Source organism: Sander vitreus, chromosome 1 (genome assembly GCF_031162955.1).
Source record: "Sander vitreus isolate 19-12246 chromosome 1, sanVit1, whole genome shotgun sequence".
Taxonomy (NCBI): Eukaryota; Metazoa; Chordata; class Actinopteri; order Perciformes; family Percidae; genus Sander; species Sander vitreus.
This window is the reverse complement of record NC_135855.1, coordinates 35,330,418-35,342,885: the sequence shown is the minus strand read 5'-3', so window position 1 is coordinate 35,342,885 and position 12,468 is coordinate 35,330,418. Positions and strand designations below refer to the sequence as shown.

General features: G+C 41.2%; 2 protein-coding genes across 3 annotated transcripts in view; one reads left to right on the top strand and one right to left on the bottom strand.

Moving 5' to 3' along the window:
• Positions 1 to 12,468, top strand: part of LOC144520065 (cytochrome c oxidase subunit 5A, mitochondrial) — a 353,705-nt gene that overhangs the window by 55,356 nt on the left and 285,881 nt on the right. The gene's annotated exons all lie outside the window — the stretch shown is intronic.
• Positions 1 to 12,468, bottom strand: part of lrp4 (low density lipoprotein receptor-related protein 4) — a 143,915-nt gene that overhangs the window by 46,212 nt on the left and 85,235 nt on the right. For both annotated transcript variants that reach the window (XM_078253656.1, XM_078253665.1), the window contains exons 4-8: positions 7,497 to 7,610; positions 7,288 to 7,404; positions 6,119 to 6,247; positions 907 to 1,026; positions 546 to 671 (exon numbers count right to left, since the gene is read on the bottom strand). In XM_078253656.1, the coding sequence (XP_078109782.1) occupies positions 546 to 671; positions 907 to 1,026; positions 6,119 to 6,247; positions 7,288 to 7,404; positions 7,497 to 7,610 (606 nt within the window). The remainder of the gene's footprint in view (positions 1 to 545; positions 672 to 906; positions 1,027 to 6,118; positions 6,248 to 7,287; positions 7,405 to 7,496; positions 7,611 to 12,468) is intronic.

Below are 12,468 nucleotides of genomic sequence, written 5' to 3'. Positions count from 1 at the left end.
GTTTATTAAGAGAGCTTAGGTGTTTGATTTTTTTCCACTAAACTCCCCTTCCAAATTAGATGGAACTGTTCATTAACAGCTTATTTGAAAGTTTCAGAGATTCCTGACGTCAGGCTGAACTAAAGGGAAATGTACGAATGATGCAAATGGAAATTTGATTTGATGCAAAGTGTGCAGCCATAAAGATGACATCATGGATTTGAATATTTCATTACATAAAAATGAAGTGTTGCGATGAGCAAAAAAACAGAGTAGAAAACGTTCCATCTTTCTCTTATGTTTGCTGCCTGTTGATTGTTCATTTCTGTCTCAGGCCAGGTTCTGTAGTTTGTCCACAGGATGGGATTTCCAACAGCGAAAGGACTGCCAACTAATCAGTCTTGTGTTTGAAAGCAACTGTGTGTTCTCAACAAATACAAAAAGAAAAAGAAAAAAGTGAGTTTGTGAGTAGAGGAGGGCTGTTCTGAGCTGTTGTCATGACTACGATTGAAGCTGGTGTTATATTTAGCTCCTGAAAACAAGATACCAAACAACTACAGTCTTACCAGTTTTCTCGCAGCCCTCTTCATCACTGCGGTCGGAGCAGTCAGGCTCGCCATCACATCTCCATGACAACCGGACGCAGCGTCCAGTTCCGCAGCGGAACTGGTCAGCCATGCACATGGACGTGGCTGCAGGCGACACGCAAACACAAATTGTATTCATTCATTTTTAGATCGGGTGATTTGAGATATTCGGAGTGATTGCCTTGTTTTTTTTCCGTCACGAGCATGAATTCAGATACAAGGCTGAAAGTGACCAACGCCCACATAAATAAGGAATAGAAAAGTAAATCACATATTTTTATATACACAACCCTATACAGCGCACGTTTGCTCAGTTATTACGGTGAGGGAAGCTACTCACTGCAGTTCTTCTCGTCCGATTGGTCGTCACAGTCAAATTCGCCGTCACACCTCCAGCCAGCGTTGATGCACATCCCGCTGCTGCACATGAATTCTACCGATCTGCAGGGCTGGTGGGAAGCTATAGACACACACACACACACACACACACACACACACACACACACACACACACAGACACACACACACACATACACACACAGACACACACAAACACACAGACAGACACACACAGACACACACACACACACACACACACACACACACACACACACACACACACACACACACAGACAGACACACAGACAGACACACACAGACACATACACACACAGACACACACAAACACACAGACAGACACACACACAGACACACACACACACACACACAGACAGACAGACACACACACACAGAATGACATCATGACAACCACGGTAGGCAGCACAGCTGTAATTTAACCACCTTTATAGGGTAGACAAAAAAATGTCCTAAATAAAATGTGTAGTTGAAAGTTTTTTAAAAGGCACAACTTAATTTACAGGGCGAAAAGTGTCAGAAATGCTAAATAATATCTGGTTTCTGCATTTAGGAAAAGGCATCACATTGTTTCTAAAAAGCAATTTAAAACAAAAAAGTTGAAAATGGCTGGTTTACATTTGAATAAATATACAAGATATGTCTTCACTGGTCCTCTTAGTTCATGGTAACAGAGACCCAAACACAGGCTGTATCCAAATAATATTCAGTGTGACTGGGTCGGTTAAGGTCTGGATGTATCTTTCTATCAGTATGTCAAATATCTGAGTGGATCTAATCACATCAGCTCTGATCACTTGGTGTGTCATAAACTTCACAAGAGGAAAAGTTTTATTTTAAGCTTTATGGTCATATGCAGAGAATAAGTAAGCAATCTATAATTAAATTATTAGTTTGCTGTCCTCTTTGAAAGCTGTCCATAAAAAGTAAAAAGACAAGAGCAACCATGCAAAGATACAGTGTTTTATACCAATGATATTTCCTTCCCCATGAACATTAATTGGTTCGGTTTGTTTTGGCTGCCTTATGATGATCTGTGACTACAGATCATAGCTGTCCCACCTTTAAATCTCCCACCACATCTCAGTATGTGATCAGATCAAAGTCACGCTCAAACTGGCAGAAGATGACGATGGAGGTGGATGAGGAGATTAAAGCTGAATCAAACATAAGCATCTTAAATCCTGAATGTGTGTGTGTGTGTATGTGTGTGTGTGTGTGTGTGTGTGTGTGTGTGTGCATGTATGTGTGTTTCCTCCCGACAGCACGAGTCGGATCCCATCAACGCTACAGTGGGCGCGAGATAGGGAGGGAGGAACAAAATGACAAACGAGCGAATGCAAGGGAAGAAAGACCAAAAAAACAGAAAATGAGATGTTGTAGAGCTTCAAGCATCCTCATGCCAGGTATCTCAGCTGGGTGAAAGAAGAGAGAGATGGTCAAAACAGCAGGTGGCTCTCCCACATAGAGCGAGCGAGCGAGAGAGAGAGAGAGAGAGAGAGAGAGAGAGAGAGAGAGAGAGAGAGAGAGAGAGTGACAGAGAGAGACTTATAGGTCACAAGAATCAGCGTGGGACGTCGACAAACACACTGACACCCACACACTCAAATGATTCATCCACTTTACATTATATCTCTCCTTGCCACACACACACACACACACACACACACACACACACACACACAGCTCTTTCATCTGCTCAGCTATGCAGCCGAAAGCAGTATCAGTGTTCGCAAGTGGAAACGAGACATGCAATGTGAGTGTTTTTGGATGTGTGTGTGTGTGTGTGTGTGTGTGTGTGTGTATATTCTCATAAGGGAGAGGGAGAGAGAGAGAGAGAGAGAGGCTTCTTCTAACAAAGCGCCCTTCATGTGTCTGGAGAGTCGATGCCAAGGAATGCTGTCTGAGGATGGGCCGTCTTATGCCTCTGAGGAATGCCTCCTCCCACAAACTATCTGTATGTTTCAGAAAGCTAAGACGTCTTCACACTTTCTTTAACACTTCATGAAATGGAAATCACTATAATTTTAAACACTAAAACACTCCCTGAACGAATGCTGGTCAGAAATAACATATAATAAAAATAAATAACGAAAATACAGCTTAGGAGTACAGGACAGCAGGAAGTTAGTGGACATGAGGTCCAGCTTGTTTCAGAATCCTGCCATTGCTTAGTGTAAACAGGTTTTAGGGTGTTTTATGTGTTTAAAAAGTCTTAAATGATACAGATTTATGAGTAAACCACAAAACCCTTGTGTATGTGAGTGTGTGAGTGTGTGTGTGTGTGTGTGTGTGTGTATGTGCACGTTCTGCAACACCTGATTAATTTGGATGTGATAAATGCTATGTTATTTAACATGCTAGCTTTGATGCCAGCTCAACTTTCCAAAAAGAAATGTCAAAAACTTCAGAAGTGAGGCAGTAATTAAAAAACCTGGACTTGGGAGGAGACGAGGGAGAAACCGAGGGCAACTCAGGCGACTAACATGACCAAACGATGTTACAAAACCTTGAAGCTGTGCTTATCGCACTGCATATAAATACATCAAAGGGGGAAGCCACTGTGTATGACTATGTGTGTGTGTGTGTGTGTGTGTGTGTGTGTGTGTGTGTGTGTGTGTGTGTGTGTGTGAGTGTGAGTGAGAGAGAGAGAGAGAGAGAGAGAGAGAGAGAGAGAGAGAGAGAGAGAGATGTGGTGGGCGGTTGGAGACAATGAGCGAATGAAACGAACATGTGAGAAATCAGGGATGAGAGAATGAGGAGGGAGATGCTGAGAGATTTGTCAGCTGCGGGCAGCGTCTCTGGAGCGAGGAGACCGAAACATGATAGTCTGTGTTAATCAGGACCATCGCGTCACGCTGTGTGAATGTGCGAGTGCATGTGTGTGTGTGTGTGTGTCTGTGTGTGTGTGATACAGTGACAGAAAAGATCTAACAGACAGAATGTTTTTCAGTTCTGACAGAAGCTGTGGAGCGGCGACCTGCAAAAAGCAGCTGTTTCCTGAGCTCAACCTAACCTACCGTCGACTGATGTTTTTTCGGATGTATTCCTGTATAATATCTAATATTCATGACTAAAAGGGCAAAGTTATAAAAAACATTTAACCCCTGAAAACCTCCAATCCTTCTGCTTCATAGATACTGTGTGTGGGTGTCTTTTGGCACAGATCTGAAGCTGATTCAGCTTCTAAAATGAGAAGATTTGCCTCGTTTCTCTGTTGTACATCAACTGGGTAAAGTGAATATTTTGGGTTTTTTGGACTATTGGCTGGACAACACAAGCAACTTGACGACGTCCTTAGGCCCACAGAACTTGGGATGGGCATTTCTCATAATTTCCTGACATATTACAGACTAAACAATTAAGCAGTGAATCGAGAAAAAAAGAAGAAATACACAGGTTAATCAAATACAGTGACACTTAGGATTTAAGTGTCTGCAGTCAGTGTTAGTTGGTGCATCCACAAAACACTGATTAATGCCTAAACTAAGACTTGTTGTTCAGATGAGCCAAAAACTTACTTTTAAACTCTAGTTGAACTAGCACAATAAGCTGCAGGACATGAGGATGACTTGCTGTTTTGGGACACGTGCAGCAGTGCCATTGGGGTTAGAGATGTACCGATACCAGTATCGGTATCGGCTCCAATACTGCCTAAAATGCTGGTATCATTATCGGGAAGTACTGGTGTTTATGCACCGATCCGATACCACGTAATAAAGCCCTAAAGAAAATCTTCGTTAAGTAGTTTATTTATCTTCTTTTTCCGTTATAACTGACTGTCAAACTGGATAATAAAAGAAAGTTCTGTGGCGTTCATTGTTTGTGTTTGTTCATGTTTCACAAAGAGTTTAACCTGAGCCAGGCCGACAACAAAGAAATAAATCATATCACATCCATACAGGGATAGTATACAGTTGTTAAAACATAATAAAATATATGACACACTAGTATCGGCTCAGTACTCGGTATCGGCCGATACGCAAGTTCAGGTATCAGAATCGGTATCGGGAAGCAAAAAATGGTATCGGGCCATCTCTAATTGGGGTACACGTAGGGAGAGAGTGAAGCGAAGAAGAAGAAGATAAGGGATGGAGAGAGGAAAGACGTCTGCCAGAGGGAAAGAAAAACCGTAACTCTCATCTAATGGCATAACAGAGGACTGATCTCCCAGAGGAGCTTCATCTTCTCCTCTTGCCTGTTTAGAGAGCCAGGAGCGCTGCCATGGCTCAAACAGAGTACTGTATGTGTGTGTAAGGAGATAACAGCAGCTCACTGTTAGCTTTACACCAGCAGGAAAGGCTGGATTAGTCACTCCACTGGAACAGTGTGTTTTGTTTTTCTTCTTGGACTTCCACCAAGTTTGCATCTTAGATTTTCACATTTAGGACGTTTGAAGTGATATAATTTTGCCAATTATTATTACACCACGTACAAGTTGTTAAGGAAAAACTCAAGAGCAGCACAACTCATTTTACATACAGGGCATGAAGAAAGTTCAGGAGACCTTGATGAATAACACAGGAGCATTTCATGAACACTTAATGGAGGAAAGAACTTAGGCAGGCAGGACAGTTTTACCACCATGTGTTATCGTGCGGTGCCGTCCCAACTCTCTGAAGTTCCTGTCTTCCCGAAGGTGTATTTAAACTTATAGTGGAGGCGTTAAGTTTAGCTGAACCTTCAATGTAAACAAAGATATTGCCAGCGCCTAAAACACAGATGGTAAAGCCTAGTTCAGCCTATCTCGCTCTCTCTCTGGGAAATATGCTAAAGTGTGGCTGGCCCATCGACCTCCAAAAGGAGACGGTCCTGAAACAAAACATTCCCTTATCACGCAGCTGCATAGAATCCCTAAATCTACGGAGGCACAAAGTTGAAGTACTCCTCCGCCTGGAAAGGTTAGGAGGTTATGTTGGACACTGACCTGAATGACACCTGGGGTACCACAGTCTCAACTTACACGGCACGAGTTCGTAAGCTGGAAATTCCGACACACAAGTTAAAGGAAAGACTCGAGCTAGAGTGATATATCGGCCAGTGGATTAGTGTCTGAGGGGAAGATTTGTCCTTTGAGGTTCGAAGTGAACCAACATCTAGAGTAAATGTTGGGTCTTCATAATGTTGGGAGGTGTGTTTGTGTGCGTGAGCGATGGTGAGTGATGGAGAGAGCTTACAGCAGTCCGACTCATCCGACCAGTCTCCACAGTCGTCGTCTCCGTCACAGTGGTAGATGTCCAGGATACAGCGGCCGTATGCACACTGGAACTCCTCCACGCTGCAGGTGGCTGCCATCACATCTGAGGCTGCACAGACACACACACACACACACACACACACACACACACACACACACACACACACACACACACGTATGTTAAACAGATGCTAAAGAAGATGGTGCAGCAGCTGGCTGTCTGAGGCTCTTTGAAGCATCCAGGCTTCACTGCTGAGTCTGTCAGAAACTATACATGAAATGAAGGAGAGGCTCAGCTCTCTATTGAGACAGTGAATATGTTAACATGCTCAGCAGTTAATCAGTTCCTTTAAAATCTTACTTTCCATGTAGCTGATCAGTAACCACATGTGTCCCCTTCTTGCAGCCATAGTTGTAAATCATGACGCTGCAGCCTGAAGAGTTTTTGATCGGAGCGTTTGGACTGACGTCGCTTAGAGACAACAGACTCTCTTGTGATGTTTAAATTTTTACAAATAAGATACTGTTCATATAGGAAACCTATTCATATAGAATCCTTTATTTCAGGTTTTAGTCCGATATTGGATTATTGTGGATGCGAGGAAGAACCGCTGCCATGAGCAATGGCTTTTCTTCTCATCCTGCTACTGCTGCCACAGAGATAAGCTCCCTGTTTGGATACATTTGCTCTCTTATAAAAATACAGTTAAAAAAAGAAATCAGCTAAATTATTCTTCTACGTAGATTCGGGATATCGGTCTTCTCATTCCCAAGCCAACAACAGTTGTATGTAAACACACTGATGAATGGGATGACAAGCTTTCTCATGAAAAACATCTTTTGTTTTGTTTTTCCCTGTAGCCAATTATTTATCTGAATTGGCCCAATTATAAAATTACACTCTTATGTCGACGCTCCCTAGAGAAAGTATCGACTCTGGAGGGCATGTTAAAAATAACATACGTTTTATGTGATAGAAAACTGTGCGGGTGACGGCCCAAACGTGTTTCACAACACCAACAACCATGTACAGTGTGTAGTTCCTTTCACTTGAGAGCATTAAGCCCCGTTTCTTAGTGTCTTTCTTAAACACACACACACACACACACACACACACACACACACACACACACACAGAGTGTAACTTACGGCAGTTTTCCTCGTCTGATCCGTCCTTACAGTCCGTGTCTCCGTCACAGTACCAGTGCTCAGCGATACAACTGCCATCTGTGCAGCGGAACTCCTTGTCTGAACATTTACGCATGTCTGGTATGGAAAAAACAAACAAAAAAACTTGTGTGAATGAATATGTGCTTGCATGATAGTGTTCATGTTTGTGTGTCGATGCGTTTACCTACCGCACTGTTCATCACTGTTGTCCCCGCAATCGTTGTCGCCGTCACAGTGCCAGAGGCTGCGAATACAGTAGCCATTTTGGCAGTGAAACTCGTCCTCCTCGCACTCTCTGGGAGCTGCAGAGAGAAAAAGAAAGAGAGGTTTCAGAGGACAGGTAATGAGGCTAAAACAACAGTGAACAGCAGATAGTGTACAATAATGTGATAAGGGGCAGCCGTCCCTGAGCACTGCTGACATTATACAGTATCTACAGCTGCACTGACACTTGGGAAACTGTGGTCTTTTATGAGGCTGAGAGAGATTTTTATCTCTGTAAACAGGCTGAACTCTCCCGAGGCTGCAGGTCTACAGTTCAAATATCCTGTGGTTCGATCTCAGCACATAAGACTCCTGATTGACAGCTACTGCAACTCAGTGAGGAGGTCTAAAGAAAAGTCACACTGAATGTGTACGTGGCTCTCTTCACGGTCATTGACTGATCAGAGTTTTTTTTAAACCTTCTCAGGACATGTAACAAATGCTTTACAAAAACGCATGAAACCAAACTACCTTAACGAATGGCTGTAAAAAACTAAAATGGTGATTCATACCCTCAGGGTTCACAAAGGCTGTGGTCAGCTTGAAGTAACCAATGGTGGAAGAAGTATTCAGATCCTTTACTTAAGTATAAGTACTAATACCACACTGTGAAAATACTCTGTTACAAGTAAAAGTCCTGCATTGAAAATGTTACTTAAGTAAAAGAATGTAAGTATCAACAGGAAAATGTAATGTGCAACCCTAATATATACACTACCGGTCAAATGTTTGGGGTCACTTAGAAATTTCCATTGCCCTCCATTCCAGACAGAATACCAGCTGAGATCAGTTACATTGTTTTTTTTAACCAGGGCAGCAGTTTTCAGATTACATTACAAGGGTTCTCGGCTGTTGTAGAAAGAAGTGGCTGATCTTTAATGCAATATCTACATTGCCAATTATCAGCAACCATTCATCCAATGTTCCAAAGGCACATTCTGTTTACTAATCTGATGTCATTTTAAAAGGCTAACTGAGAAAACATTGGAGAACCCTTTTGCAATTATGTAAGCACATTATGTAATCTGAAAACTGCTGCCCTGGTTAAAAACACAATGCAACTGATCTCAGCTGGTATTCTGTCTATAATGGAGTGGAATGGACATTTCTAAGTGACCCCCTTTTGACCGGTAGTATATTGTTGGGTAGTTAAATTTATAATAAAACATCATATTTTATTAACTACATGTGATTTGTGTGGCAAAACTAATTTGTGAAGTAACTAGTAACTAAAGCTGTCAGGTTAATGTAGTGGAGTAAAAAGTACAATATTTCCCTCTGAAATGTAGCGGAGTAGAAGTGGAAAGTGGCATGAAAAGAAAAGACTCAAGTAAAGTACAAGTACCTCAAATTTGTACTTAAGTACAGTACTTGAGTAAATGTACTTGGGTTACATTCCACCGCTGGAAGTAACTGATGCCAAAAGTGACAAGCTTACATGGAAAAAAGAATTAAAACAGCCATAGAAATATTTTAAACCACAATTAAGCATAATCCTCATCTCCATCGTCCACCTGTATGCTCAGTGTGTTCCATACAGTTTAACCAAAAACAGGGCTAAATACATACACTGCATCTATTTAAATCAAATCAGGTCAGAAGAAATGTATAGTTCAACTGTAAAAGGTGTCAGAAGGCTTTAACTGCAGTGCACGTTGGATTGTCGAACAGCCTCCACCCATAAACTTTAAGACGCCGGAATTGGTGGAGTTGCATCCGATAATTTCTGTCATTTTCCAAAACAGACAATCAGACATTCACACGCACTATGCACTACGATTAGCCGGATGTGTGGAGATGAGAAAGTAGGCAGGGTTTGAACTTCTCTCTCACGCTCTCTTTCACACACGCCTTCCTGGAAAGATTATTAACCCTGAAAAAATGTTATCTTCCATTCGACCATGCATCGTCCTCCCGGGTCAAAACTCAAAATCACTTTTTCTAACGTTTTTGTCTCTTTTGGCGCTTATTTCAATGTTTTTGACACTTTTTTGACGTTTAATGCTTCTTTTCGCTACCATGTATAAACATCACTAACACCAGCATATTACTAGATTTACACTTATTTTTGGAATTCATGGTCAATAAACCTCATTTATAGGAAATTATACCTAAATCTTGAGTTAAAAAGCAGAAATTATGATTTTTTTTTAGACTCCTATTAAAGGAAGGATAATCACAGAATGGCATATGTCAACGTTCAGTCGAGATTACGGTTTCTTTTCAAATGCTAAAAAATTTAACAAAACACAAAATTCAATGAAAGTAGAGATTTTTCTTGTACTTGCGAAGCGCGTTGTATGGAATCATCCATGTTATTTTTGGGTAATCAAAATTAGGTAGTTAAAAAGAAACCCATATTTCTGATATAGACATTTAGACAACGGGTCAAATTTGACCTGAAGACAACACAAGGGTTAAAAGATTTGCACCTTTATCCCCATATTTAAACAATGTCTCCCCCCTCTCTACGACGGACGACTTTTCACCCCGTCTTCAGTTGTGATTGTTTAGCTATGAAAACCTTTGCCCTCGTTGTACGAACTACTTCATCTTAAAATATCTTGCTTTAGTACAGTATACGCTGTAACACATCTTTAAGAACACGTTTGGGAGATCTAGTCCAAATCTGTAATTTAATGTAATCTGTCTTTAACTAGAGGGGAATGTAAATATTCTCTATTTTGCCTTCCAAAAGTTAAATGTTGTCTGTTTTAAGTTGAGGTGGATGTCCCACCATTAGTTGATTCTTTGGCATTATGACCACAAATAAGACCGCTGACAATAACATTTGCTAAAAGACAGATGCAAAGATCATTCTTCTTGGCTGTGTTAGTCCACCATATTTTAACAATATGCAGTAAATGTGTATTTACGTTTGTGTCTAAACTTTTCTGCTCAAAAGACATTTTCAGGAATCTATAAGCTGTCTTAACAAATCCCCAGTTCCTTTACATTTTAAACTAGTTTGAATTCAGGATTGGTATATATCCTTTCAACGCTGTTTTAGGTCTTAATTACATATAGTGACTGCTGTGCGTTAGCATGTTGTTTCAATAGACAGTTAACCTTGAGACTGAAGATAAAAGACACATTTGTCACTCATACCAACAGCCGTGACGATGCAGTTAGACAGAAGTCACTCCCTTTAGTGAACCTTCAGCACTGTGACATTGACAGTGTTTCAGTTGCAAAGCCTTTCACTTATCCAAACAACTCTTTCACCTTGCCTCTTTAATCACACCTCCATTGATAAAAGACTGAATGTATTTTTTCAAAACACCGCCTTCTACTGTTACCACCGCAAATCGATGGCAAAACCCAGCCACGCTCGCCTGGGGCCGAGTAAACAGGACCGTCGAGGAGAACCAATGATGGATGGCCCCTGGCAGGAGGTAATCTATAATTTATCGCTGTCATGTGTGTGTGTTAGACAGCTGAGACAAACAGAGAGAGATAAGGAGAGACAGAAACAGAAGGACGCCCACAGAATAGAGGGGCAGGCGAAGAAGAAGATGAAGCTTTTCTTTATTTCAGTGAGATTTTTTATCTTTTCTCAGTTGTGTTGCATCACAGCACGAGTCAAGGCTGCTGGAGACAGGCTCCACTTCTGAGAGACAGGAGGCCCTAGAGCCTTGTGTGCGTGTGTGCGTGTGTGTTTGTAGACCTCTGTGAATAGCGTATATTTCTGCATGTCCATTAAGCCTAGCATATAGTCTATGTCCATGATGTTCCACTTCTAGGATTGCTCCGTTGCCGCCGGAAAATTAGCCGGTTCTTACTCTTTAAGGCCGGATATCTGTTGCCTTGGGATTCCTATGTGTTGGCATTTTAAAAACGTACACACGTTCCACCAAAACAAGTTCTTTCTGAGCCTATTTTGCAGCGGCACAGCAGCTTTTCTCTGGTGCTTAGCGCCGCCCAAGACGATTGTGATTGAAAAAAATCCTATGTTATTTCCGTGGCCTAGGAAAGTTCACTCACTATTTGTGAACATGAGCTACTCTCGCTCAAAGCCAGAAACCAGAGAAGTAAGTCTCAAACTTGTGATGTCATCAAGGATAAAGTCTGGAGTTGCTCCATAGCCGATGATTGAGAAAGAGATTTTTTTTTCCTTCTTTTTTATACCCATGAGCTTAAAAACATCTTTCCTAATTCATTGTCTATGGAGCAGTTCAGACTTTATAGTTGACGACATCAGAAATTTGAGTTTTGGCACTCTAGTTTTTGGATTTGGGAGAGTTCATGTTTACTAATATTCTCGAATACGACCATACGAATAACATGTATGGATTTTGAAAAAGGGCGGAGTTTCTCTACAGTTTCATTACAAAATAAATAAGATGAAATGAAAACAAGGTAGGAAACAGTAAATCTAACTCAAAAAGAATGTTTTTAAGCTAACATTCATGCAATTTTGAGATATATATATATATATATATATATGATATACGTTTAAGCGTTAAAAATAATAATAAAAAAATCCAATAATGAAATGTGGGCTGATATATCAACTGTTTAACAAACATTGTCCAATATATAAGCCTGGACGATTTATTGCTCTACTTTCGGCAGCTAAACCTCAGCTGACCTCACCCACATCAACCTCTCCTCAGCCAGAAAAAAAGAAGGAAGATTTAAAACCACAAAAGCACCACGGTGGGTCCAAATGAAAATTTTATTTTACGCGTACTATCGACAAATACACTCATTCAATCCATTATTCAACTTGTAAGAAAATAATTGATTTTCTCCCTCTCTCTCCCATCAGCGAGGTAAACAGAGGGAGGTCGGAGGTCAACAAGCCCTGAAGATGCTCATCATTCACGCAGCAGCCAAACGTCAAAGGGCAAAGGGTGCTGGGAGTCATTACCAGGCTCTCTGCATGTATGTGTG